At 47.5% G+C, this 22,362-nt stretch overlaps 1 protein-coding gene across 1 annotated transcript in view; it reads left to right on the top strand.

Annotated features, from left to right (window-relative positions):
• LOC143923894 (rac GTPase-activating protein 1-like) overlaps nt 1–22,362 on the top strand; it is a 168,098-nt gene that overhangs the window by 92,078 nt on the left and 53,658 nt on the right. Inside the window, exon 9 of the mRNA XM_077447838.1 lies at nt 20,269–20,381. Within this exon, the coding sequence (XP_077303964.1) occupies nt 20,269–20,381 (113 nt within the window). The remainder of the gene's footprint in view (nt 1–20,268; nt 20,382–22,362) is intronic.

Genomic DNA, 22,362 nt, shown 5'->3' on the forward strand with positions numbered 1-22,362 from the left:
CGGCGGCTGTCTTTTCTTCCTCTCGCAGATGCTTCTCACGTTCATGCGAGCTCCCTCGCATGGTGAGAAGCATCTGCGGGCGCGCTCCCGTGATACAGCCGGCGGCTATAGCCGCTCGCTGTATCACACGGCCCCCCGGCGCTCCGCGTCAGTGGATGTGATTGACAGCCGCGTGAGCCAATGGCTGCGCTGCTTTCCATCCATCCACTCCAGCCAATCAGTGGCCAGGCTGAACGGTGGAAAGGATGTTGGGGGACGAGCGCGGGACTTTCGAAGGGTGAGGTAAGTAAAACGGGGGGGCTGGGGGCGCAGACGCTGTCAGATGTTTTTTCACCTTAATGCATTAAGGTGAAAAAACATTTACCTTTACAACCCCTTTAAGGTTATACTGCTTTTCTTCCAACTTTAGTGAATGGCCGCGTGTCTTATTAAATTCCCTTACGCGGAAAAGTTTTATCCCTATTGTGGGGTCACCGGTACGGTATTTGTACATTAACATCATATCCCCTCTCAAGCGTCTCTCTTCTCTAGAGAGAACAAGTTCAGTGCTTGCAACCTTTCCTCATAACTAATATCCTCCAGACCCTTTATTATTTTTGTTGCCCTTCTCTGGACTCTCTCTGGTTCCAGCACATCCTTCCTGAGGACTAATGCCCAGAACTGGATGGCATACTCCAGGTGCGGCCAGACCAAGTCTTGTAGAGCAGGAGAACTATCTCTGGAGTTAATCCCCTTCTTCATGCATGCCAATATTCTGTTTGATTTGCTTGCAGCAGCTTGGCATTGCATGTCATTGCTGAGCCTTTCATCTACTAGGACCCCCAGGTCACTTTTCGATCCTAGATTCCCCCAGAGGTTCAGAAAAGCTTTCTGTGTGCAGCAGTCCCCCTAATACTTACCTGAGCCCCATCTCGATCCAGCGATGTGCGCAAGAGCCACGAAGTCTAGTACTCGCCCTCCTAATTGGCTTAAACACAGCAGCAGGCACCATTGGCTCCCGCCGCTTTCTATCAGTCATTGAGCCAATGAGGAGAGAGGGGGTAAAGAGCCGAGCCGTAGCTCTGTGCCTGAATGGACACACAGAGCAGTGGCTTGGCTCGGGTGCCCCCATAGCAAGCTGCTTGCTGTGGGGGCATTTGGCAGGAGGGAGGGGCCAGGAGCCCCGGCGATGGACCCAAGAAGAGGATCTGGACTGCTCAGTGCAAATCCACTGCACAGAACAAGTAAGTATAACATGTTTGTTATTTTTAAATAATACTTTAGTATCACTTCAAGACTGCTTTATGTATACCGTATATATTGCAGCTTATTCATATATAAACTTCAAAATACTGTTAACAATTTAGCAAGTTTATACTTGGTCAACGCGTTTCACATGTTTTGCATGCTTTTTCAGGACTGTTGTAAAATATTTGGTCAATATATGGTATTGTTGTCATCGGTGTGATCGTGTTCTGTAAAGAATGGTCTAAAGTAACAATAATGGACATATTCATAATCGCTACAATGATGACAATAAATACCGTATATTGTCTATCTTACAATGATCCTGAAGAATGAAAACATGGGGAAACGCGTTAACCAAAGTGTAAAATGGCTATATTGTTAACAGTCCTCAATTTGAGAATTGTTTTATATATTATAATATAAACCATCGATTGCAACAAACCGCTATTCCCTGCCCTATCTGTATACCATATTATCCCTCTAGTGCCCAGTGTTATTAAACTGACATATTTGTGAGCCCAACTAAGGGGATTGTGGGGTTGTAGTTCCACCACATGGCTGTTCCCTTGCATGACTTTACACTCGGACTACATATACCAGGGATCTTTGCTACCATTGGGGAGATTGCTAGGAAGAGCTATAAAAGATACCAGAGACCCGCCCCAGGGTCTCTTCTTCCCAGGCCTCCTGTGTGATGGATCTCTATGTGAAGGGAGAGTGAGGTAGCAGCCTACCACAGGAGTGTACATCATTCCTACCCGACCGAGAAGGGGTCCAACGCTGCCTGCTTCTCATATGACATCTGACAAGCATTAACTCGATGTACAGTAACCCACACTCCGTTTCCCGATCGGGGGGTCATCACAAGTGAGTCTGCAGCCAGGACCTCTATCCAGGGGTTGCTATCTGCAAGGCGTTGAATCTACCTGGTCGTTGGTGAGTGGGCAATTGCCCACCTTTGCAAGTCTTTCCTCGGTTGTTTTACTGGGACACTGTGTACAGGCAGCTTTACCATTTTGGAAAGCTTCACTGCATTTCTATTCGAACACTGTACATTGGCATCTTTAGCTACAGTCATCATAAGATATACTACCACTCTGTTACTAAACCTTATTGCATATAGTTAATGAGCTCCAACTGTTGGTGAAGACCATCAGATCTGCAACGGGGACATTCTGTCATTGCTGCTTAAAGGGGCCCTCATACCAGCCTTGTTTAGCATCATCTCTCATTAGGATAAAAGGTTGATCAGGCTGGCCTGGGTTCCTCTCTAGAAGTATTGTCAGAATTTAAATTTAACCTTTGCTTATAGTTTCAGGTTATGTCCAAGTAGTGCCCTATTGTACATATGTATAGGTTTACCAACTATCTTGACTGACCTATTTGGAGGAATCATTTACAGTGTCATGGCAATGCAGATGAGCAGGTAAAGCCAAGCAGTCCCCAAGGGGGCCATGATATTGAGAGATTGTGTGTGTGTCTCCATCATCTCCATCTCTCCCCTTGGAGATCTCTCCCTCTCCCTCTCTCTCTCCCTCTCTCTCTCCCTCTCTCCCTCTCTCCCTCTCTCCCTCTCCCTCTCTCCCTCTCCCTCTCCCCTCTCTCCCTCTCCCTCTCCCTCTCCCTCTACTCCCTCTCCCTCTCCCTCTCCCTCTCCCTCTTCTCCCTCTTCTCCCTCTCCCTCTTCTCCCTCTCCCTCTCTCCCTCTCTCCCTCTCTCCCTCTCTCCCTCTCTCCCTCTCTCCCTCTCTCCCTCTCTCCCTCTCTCCCTCTCTCCCTCTCTCCCTCTCTCCCTCTCTCATACCAAGCAGTCATTTAGCTTTATTCTTTTGCACCAATAAATCATATTTTTGGCTTTAACTCGTTTTAGTGACGGGGTGCTGAATTTTTGGAGTCTTAATTAAAATGAAAAGATGTTTTGAATTGTGATGACAGCAACAGTATATTTTTCCAGTGCCTATTATACACCCGTTATATTACTCTTTAAAAGTGTTGATCTAGAAGAAGGCCTTGCGAAACACTACTTTGACGGTTTCCATAATGGAGGGGGGAGGGTGGTAACCCTTGACTTCGCCAATGGCTGCCAAATTTGTTCCGTGAATCAATTGCTAAGCTGATCAGTCCTATTCGTTTTAGATGCAAATTCCATTACCGGCAAGAAAGGCGTCTAATCCATTTTTAAACGCGCTTTATTGGATCTTGCCACGCTGGCCGTTCTTAATGGGACCCTGTTGCAAAAAAGTAATCTTTAAAAGCTTTGTTACCTATAAAACAGTCCTCACTTTTCCTGGTCCTGGCACAGTTTCCGTCATGATTTCTCGTCCCCTGACCGCCGCTGGGAAATTAACTCTTCTGGGAGTGTTGATTTCCTGGTTTCCCTGCCATTCCCTGTCTTCTTTGTACTCGTTTAGGGCTCACTCACATGAGTTGAGTTGTGTCGGGCCACATTATGTAACCCAGTCCCAGAACTTAGGGCAGGCAAATTGCTGTATGTCCTAATTTTTTTTTTCAGTGTGCAAGGTTCATTGTTGTGCAGCATGCTGAAACACACTACGCCACGTCGCAACGCATGATGGTACATGGCATTGAATGAAATTTTGGAAAAATACATTGTGAAATATTTTAACAATGCATTACGTTTCCCCCACCCAATGCATACCAGCGGGCATGCTTGCAGAGGATAACCCACCAGGGTTTATATTGTTTGTGGCAAATGAAGAAAATATTTAATCACTTCAGTACCGGACCCTTTCACCCCCTTCCTGCCCAGGCCAATTTTCACTCTTTAAATAATTGTGCGTTCATGCAACACTGGACCCATATATCATTTTACTTTCAATTCTTTAGACTGTACTTTCTTTTGCTGGTATGTAACAGTTTCAGGCCCAGAAGGATTCACCCCCTTCCTGACCAGTAATTTTTTTGCGTTGCGGCACTTGCTTTAACTGACAATTGCGCAGACGTGCGAGGTGGTACCCAAATAAGATTGAGGTCATTTTCTTCCCCACAAATGGAGACCTCTTTTGGTGGTATTTGATCACCTCTGCGTTTTTTTTTTTTTTTTTTTTTTTTATGTTTTGCGCTATAAACAAAAAAAAAAAATTTTTTTTGAAAACTATTTATTTATTTTTCCTTTCTGCTATAAAACGCATCAAAAAAAATCTAATTTCTTCATCAATTTAAGCCAATATGTATTATGCTGCGTATTTTTGATTGAAAAAAAAAAAACTTTTATTGGCGGCGATTTTTATATATATATATATTATATTTTATTATTATTATTATTATTATTATTATTATTTTTTTTTAGCAGTACTTTGACATTGCGGTGGACAAATCTGGTGCTGACACTTTTTGGGGACTAGTGACACCAATGCAGTGATCAGTACTAAAAAAAAATGCACTGTCACTGGGTAAATGGCACTGTCAGGGAAGGGGTTAACATGGGGGGGGGGGGGGATGATCAAAGGGTTAGAAAGCATTCCCTAGGAGTACACCTGTGTGGGGGGATGGACTGACTGGAGGAATCTGTGACATCTGTGTTCCTGATTAGCAGGAACACAAGATCTCTCTCTTCCCCTCTGACAGAACGATGGTTTGCTTTGTTTACATAGCAGACCACTGTTCTGCCTCTCTCCTGTGAATGATCGCAGGTGGCCATTATGGCTGCCGGACCCGCTGATTGGCTCCAGTTGTGTCCAATCGCAGCGGGAGTGGGGCTCCGGCAGCACGCATGAGCACCCCAAAGCGGAGTAAGAGAAATCGCTTACATATATGTGATATTGCTCTTAAGGGCCGCCCTGCCCAGTATATGTACGCGGGGCAGTACTTAAAGTGGTTGTATAGTCGTTTTTTTTTTTTTTTTTTTTACTTACAGGTAAGCCTATAATAAGGCTTACCTGTAGGTAAAAAGAATATCTCCTAAACCTGTACGGTTTAGGATATATTCCCCTTGCAATGAGCCGCTGATTTCAGCGGCGCATGCGCTCCGGGGATTCTCGGCTGAAAGTCCAGCAGACGCCGGACCTTGCCACGCATTCGAGGGAGTGACGACATCGCGGCTCCGGCCACTCACAGCGCCCGATCCGCGATACCCGGAAGATATGCCGAGGGAAAATGTCAGCTCCCTCGGCGTGGACCGGGTGAGATACCAACTTCTCGTTCTAAAGTGAGTATTTCATAATGAGCTAGTATGCGGTCCATACTAGCTCATTATGCCTTTTCCCTTACGGGTGTAGACAAAAAAAAAAGTCAGCAGGTTTACTACCGCTTTAAGTGGTTAATCACCACTGGGTTAAAAACGAAATTTTTTTAAAGTGTTTTTTGTTTGTTTTGTTTTTTTGTGTTTTTTTTTCCTCCTTCACTGATGGGCGCTGATGAGGGGGCACTAATGAGGCGGCACTGATGGGGCTGCACTAATAATCAGGACAGTGATGATCAGTGCCCCAATTTTAATGGTGTAAATGTCCCCTGTCACACTTGCCGATTACTGGATCTCCTCTCCTCACACTGTAACAGTGTGTGAGGAAAACAGAAAGTTTGTTTACATGTGATTTTATATATTCTTCTACATATTTTTGGTAAAAAAAACTACCAATAGGTGTTTTGGTTTTGCGCAGAAGTTATAGTGTCTACAAACTATGGGATAGATTTAGGGACTTTTATTTATTTTTATTGTTTTTAATAGTAATGCTGGCAATCTGAGTTTCTTTTTTTGCGGGACTGCAACATTGCGGGAGACGAATCTGACTCCAAATTACACTTTTTGGGGATCCGTGGCATTATTCCATTGATCAGTGCTATAAAAATGCACTGATCAATGTAAAAATTACACTGGCAGGGAAAGGGGTTAACACTAGGGGGGCGATCTATGGGTTAAGTGTGTTCCCTGGTTGTGTTCTAACTGTAGGGGGGTGGACTGCCAGGGACATGACAGCGATCACTGTTTCCGATGACTGACTGGCAACAGTAGATCTGTCCCGACCCCTGTCAGAATGGGGATACGTTTACAAAGGCAAATCCCCGTTCTGCCTCTGTACTAGGGGATCGCAGGTCGCCGGTGGAAATAGAGTCTACTCGACCCGCGGGTGCGCTCAAGCAACGGACAGTGAGTGTGTGCCACTGGCGGTGCGAGCCGCCCTACAGCAATTCGCATAGGAGAGCTAACCTGGTGCTGTATGATGGTGGCTTGTCAACAAACAGTTAAAGTAGTTGTAAACCTTAATCATGAAGTATGAACAAAGCATATCCCTCTATAGTGTTAACTAGTCTTAATCCAGAACACTAAGTGTCATTTCTGTCTGCTGCCACCTTCCTCTGAGTCACTAACAGGGGTCAAGTCCTGGGGAAAAAAGTGTGGGAACTCCCACTCAAGATCCGCTCGCCCACCAAAAAAAAAAAATTAAAAAAATGATACGCTCATATGCACGAACACTTCAAAAGTGGTATCTTTCATCCAATTTTCGCATTGTGTGTATGAAGCTTAACTATTAGTACATAAAAAAAAACAATCCTCAATAAACATAAATACGGTAATTCTCTGAATAATCAGCATTCATTCAATTGTGCTTCCATGCAAATGTGAACATCATGTTCTGATCTTTATTGGGGAATTTTATTTTGTATATAGTGTTTTAATGTGGTGAGTTTACACTTTTCATTGAACAGAGTTTGGATAGCACAGAGTTAAACGGGAAGGTCATAAATGAACTGCACATTATCTGGACAGAATGCTTGGGGAGATAGTGATGTGTTCCTGCTTAGGAGATGTATGTTAGCTTGGGGGTCTGCAAACTCTGCAGGGCTCCAACACACACTCGCTGCTATTCCAACCCTTCACATATTTCCACATAAACTTCCCTCCTGGCATTAAACTTTGCCAGGTATTGTGCTCAGCTTACCACCCCAAACTGATGTTCCTCCCTCAGCTCACCTCTCTCCCTGCATGTCCTGTGAGCAGAATAGCTGATCTACCCGTCGGCTACACCTAAGCCTGATCTACCCGTCAGCTAGCTGTGATTGACAGGTAGATCGAAGCAGAAGCTGTCATGGGGCCCCCTACTGGCAATGCCTGAATGGTCGGGTGTGCGGCATTTACTATTGCGAGCTGTGCACCTGCCACACAGCATGCATAATTCAAAGTCTTGCAGGACATGGCTGCTAACGGGAACCGAGTTCCTGTTGTGAAAAAAGTACAGGAACTCCGTTCCCATGCGTTCCCGCAGGACTTGAGCCCTGGTCACTAATGACATGTTTTCCTGACACCAGGTAAAAAAAGGTGGTATGAGAGGAAGTTCCAGCACACAGCTTATGATTGACAGCCTCAGCTCTGTTCCTGTGTGCTATGTGAAGGTGTGAAGGGGGGGGGGGGGGGTGGTGGTGGTTGTCTCCCTGCCCTCCACTCCAGTTTAGAGCTCTCCTGGCTGAGCTCTGCAGAGTGTAAGTTTATCTCTCTGCCCCCTGATTTCTGACAGCTCAGACCAGCTGTATAAATTATGGACTTTGAACAGATGTGGAGAAGAGAGTGCTGCAGATTAACAGGTACAACTTATGTAGGAGGATTTGTTTCATCTCTGTGTATCACTTGGGGCCAGTCACTTCACTGTGGATATGTAAGGGTTTACAACCATTTTAAAGTGGTTGTAAACCCTTACAAACCACTTTGACCTACAGGTAAGCCTAGATTAAGGCTTACCTGTAGGTCCAAGAAATATCTCCTAAACCTGCACAGTTTAGAAGATATTTAAAAGACGGGCACAACTGTCTACGGCGCATGCGCGGTAGACAGCGGTGCGCATGCGCACTATCGCCGTTGGCAGCATGCCGCTGCTAATGTCGATATGCCGTTAGTGGCAGCTCCCGTGCGCATGCGTGGGAGTGACGTCATCGGGATCCGGAAGAAGATGGACGCTCCGTACTACAGGGGGCAGCGGTGAAATCGCTGGCTCCTGTGTCAGGTAAGTGACATGCATAGTAGCCCATTATGCTTTACCTTTGCAGGGAGACAAAGGAAGTAAACCCATCAGGATTTACGTGCTCTTTAATGGCCCATGAAAAAAAAAAAAGCATGAAAATATGGAGCACACTGACCACAGTGTAAACTTGCTAAATTACTCATTTTGAAGGTTATATATGAATAATTTCATTAGTGATCTCTTACATCCCCCGCAATCCTTACCAGTCTTCTCTGTCCTCACATCACTGCAGGATACATTTAGGGATCATTCACACCAGGCTCATATAGCGGTGTTGGGCACCCCTGTGTAACGCAGTCCCAGGACGAACCAACCTTGTGTGTTTATTTTTTTCTCTCCTTCACTTCCATTTGTTAGGAATGAGTATTGTACATTAGCTGTGGTCATGTACACTGCCCTATGTACACCACACATCCCATCATCCATAGTCCATCTCGAGAGCGAGCAAGAGAGAGTGGCTACATTCCTACATACAGTGGGACAAGGCAGAGTGGCTAGGTTCCTACATACAGTGGGACGAAGACAGGGTAGATATATAGGTTCCTACATATGATGGGATGAAGGCAGGGTAGATATATAGGTTCCTACATACAGTGGGACGAAGGCAGGGTGGCTAGGTTCCTACATATGATGGGATGAAGGCAGGGTGGCTAGGTTCCTACATATGATGGGATGAAGGCAGGGTGGCTAGGTTCCTACATATGATGGGATGAAGGCAGGGTGGCTAGGTTCCTACATATGATGGGATGAAGGCAGGGTGGCTAGGTTCCTACATATGATGGGATGAAGGCAGGGTGGCTAGGTTCCTACATATGATGGGATGAAGGCAGGGTGGCTAGGTTCCTACATACAGCGAGACGAAGGCAGGGTGGCTATGTCCCTACATACAGTGGGAATACGGCAGGGTGGTTTACGTTCCTACATACAGCGGGACGAAGGCAGAGTGGCTATGTTCTTATATACAGTGGGAATAAGGTAGGGTGGCTAGATTCCTACATATGGTGGGATTAAGGTAGGGTGGCTACGTTCCACATACTTTGGGACTAAGGCAGGTTGGCTAAGTTCCTACATACAGGGGGACCATGGAGAACAAACATAGCCCCTCTTTAACAGGAAGTCAGATCACAGCAAAAAAGAAAAAAAGGAATTTGGAGATTTGTAGTTGGCAGAGAGCACTAGAAGGGACTTTTTCTTAAGAATAAATTCTTAAATAGATTATTTTTTTTATTTTATTTTTTTTACATGCCGTTTAGTGTCATTTTAATCACTCTTACCATAAAGAGCACCTCCCTATGCTGACGCACAAACTCTCTTGCTCCGTTCCAGGAATTTAATACGCTGAGCGGCTTCAACAGACTGGAAATAACATTGTTAAAATCTCCATAACACCGGGCTATCACCTCCATTGTTCTGATCTCAGTAGTCTCCGCTCCCCCACCACCATAGCGGTGTTTTCCGATATTCGGAAGCCTCGCAGGGATGCAGCGTCTTTGTATTTGTTCCCTTAATGTACGGAACAGTCACAATATGTTATTAAGTGTTTCTCCACTGAAGCTGCTAAGCGAAGCCCGAACGGAGGGAGAGAACGTAGACGCGTGTAATGAGAAGGTACATTAGCCTGCGGGCTGCTCCCTTCTGACACGGAGCTCCGTGCTCTGCAGACGGCATCCTGGCGGGGGCATTATGCTCGTGTAAGTGGGGGATTAGTTCTGCCACTCGTACTGTGGAGATGGGGGTCATTTACCACAAGCTCTGCCGTGTCAGCGCTTCTATACATTGCACAAACAATGATCAATATGTAAAGCTAGCCATGCATATGTGAGCAGATGGGGCCAGCCAAGTTTAGCAGAGTCTATTTTTTTTTTTTTTTTAAAGGGTACCTGTCATGTCTACCTACTAGAGATGTACATGACCAACAAATTAGTTTTGGTTGCATTCCTTAAGTAAATACTTTTATTCCGCCGTAATCATTATGTTGGAATGATTTCATTTTTTGGAACGATTTATTAAAATATGTCGCGCCCCCCCCCCCCCCCCGGGTCTACTGGGAGAAGAAAGGTGCCTCCAGAGGCAGGGAGCGAGCTTACATTCACTCCAGGGCTGAGTCCATGGCTATAATGGGAAGTTAGAACAGAATTCAGGCACCAGTCACTTTAGGTATTTTTCAATGCTTTAATGAGAACTTCAAAGAAGTAGTAGGGGAGTTTAAGGGAGGTTTCAGATACCCTTTTTGCAGATCACTTACTCCTTGAATGCTAAAGGCAAAACAGCTTTCTTTTAAGAGGATCTTGGACACCTGGGAAGGTCTCTCACACAGAACTAGCAACGGGTGCAATGTCTGGATAAGCCTCTCTGACTTGGCAGCCAGTAGAACTCTTGGATAAGTCTCTCTCACAGACTTTGCTGCCAGGAGCTAGTTACCTTGTTTAGATTGTAGAACAGCTTGACAGTACCAGAACCTTTTTAAGCCAACCCGGCGATACTGTAAGGGTAGTTTAGGTGAGTCACTAGGCCCTCATGAGAGACCAGTCTTCATCCTGGCTCTCTCCAGCAAGGGTCCTCCCCTGGATCTCCTCAGCTTGGCTTGGCTTCTTCCACACAGGCAAGACAGCCTAAGGACCACCTCAGGATTAGTAGGCCCCAGACAGGCTTCTGGGCCTACTTGCAGAATATGTAGCAGCACATCCTCGGGCCAGGAGGGCCCCCGAGGTAAGGCATGATTAAGAGCACGTGGCATTTGTCCAATATATCCCTCTTCTCAGAATGCACAGCGGCCAGGAACCTCCTACTGGTCTATTTCCGGAAAAAGAATATTCATAGTTGTAAGTCTCCCACTGTCCTGTGGTACCAGTGACACCTACTGGCAAAAGCGAGAAATGCACAACTCAGTCAAGTTTAGAACAGAACCAAATATACAATCAAATCTGAGCTGTAGCCCACAATATAGCCCCATTTTTAGGAACGGGGGTGTACAGGGCACAGGACATTGGGGCACAGTACATCATGGTACAGGACATCAGGGCACATAAGGGCACGGGGTACATTGGGGCACATAGCACATCAGGGCATGGGGCACATTAGGGCACAGGGCATGGGGCACATAGCACATCAGGGCACGGGGTATATGTTGGGGCACATTATAGGGCACATCAGGGGGCACATTATTGGGCACATCATGGGATATTACTAGCCAGCATGCAGAGTAATAAGTAATACGTTTTCTCTTATGTCACGCAGCGCTGTTCGCTCCCTGGCGGCCCCTGCTCTCATCTCGTCTATTCCAGATGATCTTACAAGCCAATGGGGATAGACGAGAAGAGAGGAGGGGCTGCCGGGGAGCGAGCAGCACTGCGTGACATGAGAGAAAACTTATTACAGACAGATGCTTCCTGCGCTACTCTGCATGCATCTCGATCTACCCATCAGGCGCCAATTGTCAGCGGTTGACAGGTAGATCGTCGCGCACCTCAGATGCAGCTGAAACCGGCCCACACTGGCCATAGGCCCACCGGGAATCTCTCAGTAGTCCCGATGGCCAGTCCATCTCTGTAGATCTCTATCTCTTAACTCCTCTGTTGGTCTTTCTTTCTTTTGGAAGATGGGCCATATTCATTTTTAACATGTTCTTTTGGGAGATTAGTCATTTGTATATAAAACAAATATATATTTGGAATTATTTGTTTTTCTCAGACAACGGAATTGATGCAGTTAGGCCCACAGGCCCGGACTGGGACAAAAAATAGGCCCTGGCATTTTAGATTGAGCAGCCAACCTTTTTTCCAGGGACCGGGGGGGGGGGGGGGGGGGGGGGGGGTTCGGTAGACATTACCGGGACCGGGTGGCTGGTGTTGGTCCTCCACACTGTAATGTGCAGCGACACTGGGATATAAAGGGAACTGCACTAAAAAGGGGCACTGCAATGATTACAGTGCCCTTTTACGGGGCAGTCCCCTTTATATTATAGTGTCCCAGTCCTATTGTGGCCATGCCAGTACTGTCTGTCTCCTATTGTGTCCATGGCCCAGTGACACTGACCTGCTCTCTGGCGCTGCGGGTACAGGGGTGGCTCCCTCTGGCGCTGCAGGTACAGGGTGGCTCCCTCTGGCGCTGCAGGTACAGGGTGGCTCTCTGGTGGTGCGGTGCAGCGTCGCTCTCTCTGGTGGTGCGGTGCGGCGTCGCTCTCTCTGGTGGTGCGGTGCGGCGTCGCTCTCTCTCTGGTGGTGCGGTGCGGCGTCGCGCTCTCTCTGGTGGTGCGGTGCGGCGTCGCGCTCTCTCTGGTGGTGCGGTGCGGCGTCGCGCTCTCTCTCTGGTGGTGCGGCGTCGCGCTCTCTCTCTGGTGGTGCGGCGTCGCGCTCTCTCTGGTGGTGCGGTGCGGCGTCGCGCTCTCTCTCTGGTGGTGCGGCGTCGCGCTCTCTCTCTGGTGGTGCGGCGTCGCGCCTCTCTCTCTGGTGGTGCGGTGCGGCGTCGCGCTCTCTCTGGTGGTGCGGCGTCGCGCTCTCTCTGGTGGTGCGGCGTCGCGCTCTCTCTGGTGGTGCGGCGTCGCGCTCTCTCTCTGGTGGTGCGGCGTCGCGCTCTCTCTCTGGTGGTGCGGCGTCGCGCTCTCTCTGGTGGTGCGGCGTCGCGCTCTCTGGTGGTGCGGTGCAGCGTCACTCTCTCTCTCTCTCTGGTGGTGCGGTGCAGCGTCACTCTCTCTGGTGGTGCGGTGCAGCGTGGCTGGTTGTGCTGGGGCTATTAGTTCCCCCAGCACAGTCCTCTGTTTCATTTGCCATGTCTCCTGTAGTAGCTGCTACAAGCACTCCTCAGCTTGTTTCTGAGTTTTCTCTTTCACCCCAGCAGAGTGCATGCTGGGGACTGTAGTCTGCTCCCTGCTGAGACCAATGGTGCCATGTATCTCTGGGACTACATTTCCCATGATGCCCTCTAGTTTCTTCTGATTGGCCCTCTGTGTTGGCCAATGGGGAGGGAAAACTACCAAAAAGGAACGCCTTCTCTTCCCCTGCTGCCGACGTGAGAAGGGGAGGGGGAGCGAGGGGGGAATAGTGACAGCAGCCTGAAGCTCTCCCCACCGCGCGGACGCCCACAGCTGGAGGAGGAGAGCGGAACTGTCAGCGCGGCGCTGAGGCTGAGCTGTGTGTGAGAGAGACACACAGCACAGCCCATGCAGCCGCCAGTTCCGCAGGACACAGGCACGGCCGTATGGCGGTAGGCGAGCGGCGGCCGTGGCCTGTGTTACCCACGATCAGGCCGCCGCTTACCTCCCGCTGTGCGGCCTGATCATCAACAGGCCACGGGCGGCCCCAGCCCACCGGGCAAATGCCCGGTCTGCCTATGGCCAGTCCGGGCCTGTAGGCCCAGAATGTTCTAACCACCTAATTGCATTAGCCTGTGCAAGTGACTGACCATTACAAATTTACTTGAAATCACTCATTTATTTTAGGTAAAGTAGCACTATAGGCAAAACCTCTTTTTATTTTTATTTTTTTTATTTTTTTCATGTTGGATAGAGTAAAGGTTCGTACACACTATAAGAAAATCAGGCCAAGATTTTCATCCAAAGACTTTTTGTATAGTGTGTACACAACTCTTCGACAGCCGATTCCAAAATTTCCCGAAGGACAAACTCCAAATTTTTTTTCTCTTACGGGAACAGGACGAACTATTTTCTTAATGTGTACAGTTTTTCATACAAGAAAAATCAGAAAAGACTGCGCACGATCAGAAACAACAAAAAAAAGCCTTTGTCGTACAAGGATATTCGTAAGGATTTTCGTAGGAATTTCCTTTTATCGGTTGTGATTTTCTGCAAATCATCAAGGAAAAATCAGACGAACGTTCACTCTCAATTTTTTCTTATAGTGTGTATCCCACTTAACCACTTAAGCCCCGGACCAATTGCAGCCAAAGGACCAGCCCCTTTTTGCGATTCGGCACTGCGTTGCTTTAACTGACAGTTGCGTGGTCGTTCGACGTGGTTCCCAAGCAAATTTACGTCCTTTTTTCCCCACAAATAGAGCTTTCTTTTGGTGGTATTTGATCACCTCTCCGGTTTTTATTTTTTGCGCTATAAACAAAAATAAAGCGACAATTTTGAAAAAAAAATTCAATATTTTTTACTTTTTGCTATAATAAATATCCCCAAAAAATATATATAAAAAATAGTTTTTCCTCAGTTTAGGCCGATATGTATTCTTCTACATATTTTTGGTAAAAAAAAATCGCAATTAGCGATTTATTGATTGGTTTGCGCAAAAGTTATAGCGTTTACAAAATAGGGGGGAGTTGGGTTTTATAGCATTTTTATTCTTTTTTTTTTTTTATTTTAATTTATTTACTAGCAATGGAGGCGATCAGCGATTTTTTTTTTTTTTTTTTTTTTTTTTTTTTAATTTTTTTTTATTTATTTTTTTTTTATTGTGACTGCGACATTATGGCGGACACAGCGGACCTTTTTGACACATTTTTTGGGATCATTGTCATTTATACAGCGATCACTGCTATACAAATGCACTGATTCCTGTGTAAATTACACTGGCAGTGAAGGAGTTTACCACTAGGGAGCAGGGGAGGGGTTAAGTGTGGTGTGTGTGTTTGTTTGTTTTTTACTGTAGGGGGCGTGGCTTTATGTTCGACATCACTGATAGTCCTTTCCTGATGAACAGCATAGTTGCCAACAGTTCCGATTTTTTTCCCGGGACAATCGCGATTTTGGGACTCTTGTCCCGATTTAAGCTTATCCGATTGTCCGGGATTTTGGTTTTGTCCCAAGAAAATCGGGAGTGTTTTTGGCAAAAAACGGCAAAGGTTACTCAAAAATGTCCGCCGTCGCCTCCACGAGTGTTGTTTCCCCTTGTGTTCAGTGCAGAGGAAAGGGGCAGCCAATCGGCTTCTCTCTTCAGTGTACAAATAGAAAATTATATTGTACACTGAAGCCTATTGGCTACAGGGATTGCCGGTGTCCTATCATATACTGTCCCCCATCGGATAGTGTCCGCTGTGTACTGCGCATGCGCAGTACACAGCACACGCAGATCTGAAAATACCCGAAGATGAACGGCGCCTGCGCCGTGAGTCCAGGGTTCTATCCCCACTATCCAAGTGGACATAGAGTTGGAATATACAAGAGCGGAGCGCAGCGAGGCCGAGCCTGAAGCGTGGCGAGCAAAGCGAGCCCACGAGGGGCCTCTAATTTTCCCAACCCTATGTCCGCTTGGATGGTGGAGCTACCACCTCCACTCACGGCGCAGGCACCGTTCATCTTTGGAAATTTTCCGAAGCTTCTTCTGCTCCGTACTGCGCATGCGCAGTACGGGGCGGACACTATATGATGGCAGGACACTATCTGCCAGAACACAAGCCCCTCCCCGCTCTCCACTGAACACAAGGAAATGTTCAGTCTCCACACGCCGCCGCCAACCTCTGCTCAGCCCCGTGTGTGACACAGTGACGTCGGGTGTGGGAGAGCCAGGCAGAGCATGTGTGGTTCCTCCTATAGACGGACAGAGCCCGCAGGGTGGGTGCCTCTTGCAGTAGGAGCTCCTAGGAGAGAAAAGTATAGTTGCAAACAGTCCTGGCTCCCTCCTTTTGATGAGCATGGACACAGTCACACTGATGGAAGGACTCCACAATACCTGCACTCCCCTCCCCGTGTCTCCACCATACCTGCACTCCCCTCCCCCTCATGTCACCACCATACCTGCTTCCCCCCCCCCTCATGTCACCACCATACCTGCTTCCCCCCCCCCCTCATGTCACCACCATACCTGCTCCCCCCCCCCCCCTCATGTCACCACCATACCTGCACTCCCCTTCCCCCCGTGTCACCACCATACCTGCACTCCCCTTCCCCCCGTGTCACCACCATACCTGCACTCCCCTTCCCCCGTGTCACCACCATACCTGGCACTCCCCTCCCCCCGTGTCACCACCATACCTGCACTCTCCTCCCCCCGTGTCACCACCATACCTGCACTCCCCTCCCCCCGTGTCACCACCATACCTGCACTCCCCTCCCCCCGTGTCACCACCATACCTGCACTCCCCTCCCCCCGTGTCACCACCATACCTGCACTCCCCTCCCCCCGTGTCACCACCATACCTGCTTCCCCCCTCCCCCCATGTCACCACCATACCTGCACTTCCTTCCCCCATGTCACCACCATACCTGCTCCCCCCCGTGTCACCACCATACCTGTACTCCCCTCCCCCCCCCCCGTGTCACCACCATACCTGCTTCCTCCCTTTCCTCATGTCAACACCATGCCTGCACCCCCTCCGGCCTAGTCACCACCATGCCTGCACCCCCAAATCGCCACCATGCCTCCACCCTTCCCCAAGTCAGCCTGTAACAAAGTCCCTCCACCCACACACCTCTCCCCCCCCCCCCCCCCCCCTTGTCACCACTCTTGAGGAGATGTAGCTAGACTGCAGCCAACACTCCGCTGGGGGCACTGATTTGAGGCACTCTGCTGGGGACACCTGATGTAAGGAGGCACTCTGCTGGGGGTGCCTGATGGAAGGACGGACTCTGCTGGGGGCACCTGATGGCATCTAGTGGCAGGCGACGTGGCTAATGACACGCTTGGTGGTCCCACTAATTCTGCATTATGGTGAGTTTTCATTTTATTTTACAATGTAATAACAGAAATAATGCGCTTCAATCATCCTGACACGATAACAACCATGGTGCTGGGATGATTGAAGCGCTAACACCAGGTGTTTTTTAGTATCTTTATCTTCTGATTATTAAACTCTGGATTACATATTGTTATTGTGGTGTAGGATCTGGGGCTGCTGTCCCTCCATCCCTCTCCCTCTACACTCCCTTTCCCTCCCCATCCCTCATTTGTCTCAGACTCTAACCACACCCCATTTGAGCCATGACCATTTAAGCCCCGCCCACTATTTTGCGTAAACCACGCCCGTTTTTTGGCAGTTTTTCTCGTATCTATGGCACGCCTGCAAATGCATGCCCCGCCCCCTAATTGTAGTGTGACTCCGCCTACAGCCAAAAAAAGTGTAATTGAATTTTTTTTTTTTTTACATTGTTGGCAACTATGTGACAGGGAACAGACTATCGGTGACAGTTTCACTAGGAAGCACGGGGAGAGGTTTGTTTACACATACCTCTCCTTGTTCTTCAGCTCTTTGACCTCGCGGGACACCAGCGGCGATCAGGTTTGCGGGTCCCGCGGCCACGGTCAAGGAGCTCAGGACCGGGTCGCGAGTGTGACCCACGGCTGGGCACTTAAAGCGCAACGTACCTGTACTTTGATGTGCCCAGTCGTGCCATTCTGCCGACATAAATGTGCAGGAGGTGGTCCTTAAGCAGTTAAGGGAGGGTTATAACCCTTGTAAGGTTTATTTTTGTCATCTTTGTCCCAATGGGGAGATTTACTTTCACTTCCTGTCCCATAGCCAAAACAGGAAGTGAGAGGAAGTCCCTGCATTAGTTGGACAGTCCAACATTGAAAGGCATAATTCCCACCTAATTCCTTTAAAGCCTCGTACACATGATGAGAATAGCGGATAAATAAACGTCTTTTTTTTTTTTTTTTTTTTTGCATGCTAATCCATACCTCCCAACTTCTTGAAACAGGAGCGAAGGGCACCTATTAGCAAAACTATGTAGTCATGCCCCCCTTAGCCATTTCAGCCCCGGAATGATTTACCCACCTTAATGACCAGGCCATTTTTTGCGATACACCACTGCGATACTTTAACTGACAAGTACGTTCGCCCAGCTCTTCATGCATCTCTCTGCAAGCTAGTAAGAAGAATCCGATTCCATTGACACACCTGGGAACTTTTGAAACTCAAAATTCCTTAGGTAGGCCATAGACGGTGCAAATTCTTCCTGCCGCCACAAGTTGCAGGAAATTCACACACATCCCCCATAAGCACAGACAGCGCTGACGGGAATCCCTCCTGCTGGGTCATTGTCTTCTCTTCGCAGGGGTGGGAGCAGGTGATTATTGCTGGCCGCTATAGCAGTCACTTGTGACAACCTGACGCAAATCCGACAGGCTGGTTGTACCAAAGTTGATCAACCAATCAATTTGGTACATTCAGCCTGCCCATCAATGATTTGAATCTCAACCGGTTCCCCACCAAAAAAAACAGGAAAGGCATTAACGCCTACCCTCCTGACCAGGACATCGACCGACATTTTAACCTGGCTACAATCCTCCCCCTTAGAAGCAAGCCATCTCGCTGTGCCAAAGCCTGAAAGAGATCCCAACACAATGACGACCTCATAATAATAAAGTGCTTACAAGTATAGAGATGGTGGAGATGGATTAGAACACCTGTCAATTTGTATTGCTTTTTGTGCCCTAGTTAGGGAGATTCAATCCTCTCTACTCTATTTGCCCTGTTTACCATTATCGTTGAATGTAAAAGTAATGGAGGGTAAATCATCCAATGGGGACACTTATTCTGGTGACCTGGAGATCCCCAAGGGAGTCCCTTAATTTACAGGGCTTGCCTCACTTTCCTCTCACTTCCTGTTTTGGTTATGGGACAGGAAGTGAAAAGAAATCTCCCCAATGGGACACAAATGGCAAAAAATAAACAGAGGTAATGACCCTTCATTACGCTATACAAAAATAAGAAATTTTGCCCATAGTTCTACATTAGCATACACATAAAAATGGTAACCATTTAAAACTAATATTCGGGATCCAGCAAAAAAACTGGTGCTCCCAAGGTGGGGTGGAATCCTCGGACACAGCGCATGACCGGGCAATCATCAGGTTTCTGTGAAACTCTGTCTCCACATATTTGTTTTGTTGGAAAAAGCTTTGCAAGGGTTCGGGGATAAACATTTTCTCCCACATGGCCCTACTATTATCTTGGGTCTCTCTTCCTCTAAATGTTCCGGGACAGAAGGAAATGTTCACCGATAATGGGTACTCGCATATATCTCCATTTAGCGCTGTAACTGAGCGAAGCAGGTAATCTGTGTCTTGGAAGTGACCCTTAAGTTATATGGGCATCAGGTGGCCGGTAATGTTTGTACCCAGTATGCTCTATTGGGGCCGAAATGGCAAACTGAGGTTCCTGTGGCAGAAGGGGCCATAGACAAGGGACCTCAGGCTCCAAAGATGGGGGTAACAAGTCGTCTAGGTTGAAGATCGGACTCTCCCAAGAAATCCCCCTTGGACAGTTCTGGGAGAGCGCGGGCTTAGGAACAAGTGGGGCTATCTGTTCAGGTTTATCTTCCCGCAAGGGTACTACAGATGCTTAAATCTGGTGCCAGCAAATCCAGCAGAGGGTCAAAAGCTGTGCGGTTCTTGATCCTCCTCACCGGAATCAATGATGGGCGATTGAAGGCGGGAACTCCTCAAAGATGGATTTCTCTGGACAGCTTGGTCCTTCCTGGGTGGGTACAGATGTAGGAGTGCTTTGGGGTGGCAGCTCAACCCCAGCTTCTTCAAGGGAGGCCTTGCCTGCAGGCTGATCGCGGCTGTACCATAGAATCTTCACTGGAGGCTCAGAGGTGGATACATCATTGCCAATCATTGTCCCTCAAGGGCTGGGCTGCCCTTCCACCAATCATTGTCCCTCCAGGTTTGGGCTGCCTTTCCACCAATTATTGTCTCTCCAGGGGTGGGCTACCCTTCCACCATTCTTTGACCCTCCAGGACTGGGCTGCCCTTCCCACTAATTGGTCCTTTCCGGCTGGGCTGCCCTTTCCACCAATCATTGTCCCTTCAGGTGTGGCCTGCCCTTTCCACCAATCGCTGACCCTCCAGAGCTGTGCTACCCTATTCCACCAGTCATTGTCCCTCCAGGGCTGAGCTGCCCTTCCCACCAACCATGCCTTTAAATATTGGTCCTTTTAAATATGACGGGCGATACCAAAGTCTTACATGTTGGAGTGGGTGGGCCAAGTCTAGGCTTTCTATGTAAAAGTCAAGATTTGCTTATGAAAATGATGGCTTTCTAGAAATGAAGATTTTCATTTTTAAGGGTCACAAATCAGGTGGAGAAAAAAAGCACAAACCCAACTGACAAGACCACATACCATACCACATAGAGTTTATGTATGTGTATTCTCTCATTCCTAGATCAGTCCACTGTGCTACCGCAGATCAATGAGGCTGAGCAGGAGCTGGATCCAGATGTTGGTCCCCTATCCCTGCTGGTCCCGGGACAGGCACATGTCTTCCTCTCCAAAACCGTGAGGCAAAATTTATAATGTTTGGTTAAAGAAATCTTTTACATTCCAACTTGCCTTCCTCTTTTTTTCTCCAACATACTTTAAATGTAAGACCTATCTTGCTTCCTCCTCCATTATCTGATGACGTGTACTCTTTATTACAGCTAACTGATCCAGCACTTCTTCCTCCTCCACTTCAGCAAGGCACATGGCTTTTTCATATACAGTTTATTGATCCAGCACTCCTTCCTGTGTTACTATCTGAGAAGGTGCATACTGTCACCTTATATATAGCTAACTGGTCCAGCGCGGCTTCTGTTTCCACTATCTTACAAGATGCATGCTGTCCCCTTATATATATATATATATATATATATATATATATATATATATATATATATATATATAGCTTACTGGTCCAGCACTGCTTCTGTCTCCACTATCTTACAAAAAATGCTGTCCCCTTATATAAAGCTGTACTGGTCCAGCACTACTTCCTTCTACACTATCTTATAAGATGCATGCTGTCACCTTTATAGCTTACTGGTCCAGCACTGCTTCTTTCTCCACTATCTTACAAGATGCATGCTGTCCCCTTACAGCTTTCTGGTCCAGTGCTGCTTCCTCCTGCACTATTTTATGAGATACATGCTGTCACCTTATATAAAGCTTACTGATCCAGCATTGCTTCCTTCACCATCTTACAAGATGCATGCTGTCCCCTTATATATAGCTTACTGGTCCAGCACTGCTTCCTCCTCCACTATCTTACAAGATACATGCTGTCACCTTATTTAAAGCTTACTGGTCCAGCACTGAAAGTGCAAAATCAGGCTCGCTTCTGCATAGAAACCAATGATCTTCCAGGTTTTATTGCCAAAGCTTAATAGAACAAGCTGAGGTTAGAAGCTCATTGCATTCTATACAGAAGTGAGCCTGATTTTGCACTTTCCAGCTTTAGTAAATAAACCCCATTGTGTACTTAAAAGTGGGGTATGCCTGTACAAAGGGGTTGATTTACTGAAACTGCAGAGTGCAAAATCTGATGTGGTAGCCAATTGGCTTCTAACTTCAACTTGTTCAATTAAGCTATGAAAAAAAAAACTGGAAGCTGATTGGTGCAGCTGTGCATAAAAATAGAATTTTGCACACTCCAGTTTTAGTAAATCAAACCCAAATTGTCACCTTTTACAGAACTTACTGGCCCAGCACAGCTTCCTCCTCTGTCTGACATGGCATGCATTGTCCTCTTACGATATTTACAGCTTACTGATCCAGCACTGCTTCCTACTCTACTATGTGACAAGGCACACATTGTCCTCTTTTGTATACACCGTGCCGGTCCAGCACTGCTTCCCCCTTTACTATCTTACAGGAAACACGGGGAGATTTACTAAAACTGGTGCAATCGGAATCTGGTACAGCTGTACATAGTAACCAATCGACATCTAACTTCAGCTTGTTCAATTAAGCTTTGATAGTAAGCCTAGGTTTGAAGTGATTTGTCATGGGATTTAACAAGGATTTGAACCAGGGCTCAAACCTGCACACAAGAAGAGTGCACACTAAGTGCAATAGAGTTAGATCCCTTTCACACGAGCTTTCCGATCAGGTCCGCCTGTCAGTTTTTCAGGCGGACCTGATTAGACCTTCCATTCAGCCCTATGGAGCAGCGGATGTCAGCAGTGACATGTCCGCTGACACCCGCTGCTATCCGATCCGACCAGTGAAATCCAAATGGATGGAGATACTGTTGTTTTCCATCAGATGAGATCAAATGAAAACAGACAGGCGGTCCATTTTTATCCGATCTCCCCATAGAGAACAGCAGGGCTCTGACAGGTTCGTCTCTGCACAGTGAGTGGAGATGGAGCGGTCATCCACCTGCTCAGTGGGGATCAGCGGAGCGTTCCCCAGAGTCTGCCAGGCGGATCGCCTGGTGTGAAAGAGCCCTTAAAGGCTTTAAACTGGTTGTAAACTTTTCCAACTACCCAGTGAAGTG

This window comes from Lithobates pipiens, unplaced genomic scaffold (assembly GCF_037356315.1).
Source record: "Lithobates pipiens isolate NorthernLeopardFrog02 unplaced genomic scaffold, aLitPip1_a1.2 Scaffold_22, whole genome shotgun sequence".
In the NCBI taxonomy this organism is placed as follows: domain Eukaryota; kingdom Metazoa; phylum Chordata; class Amphibia; order Anura; family Ranidae; genus Lithobates; species Lithobates pipiens.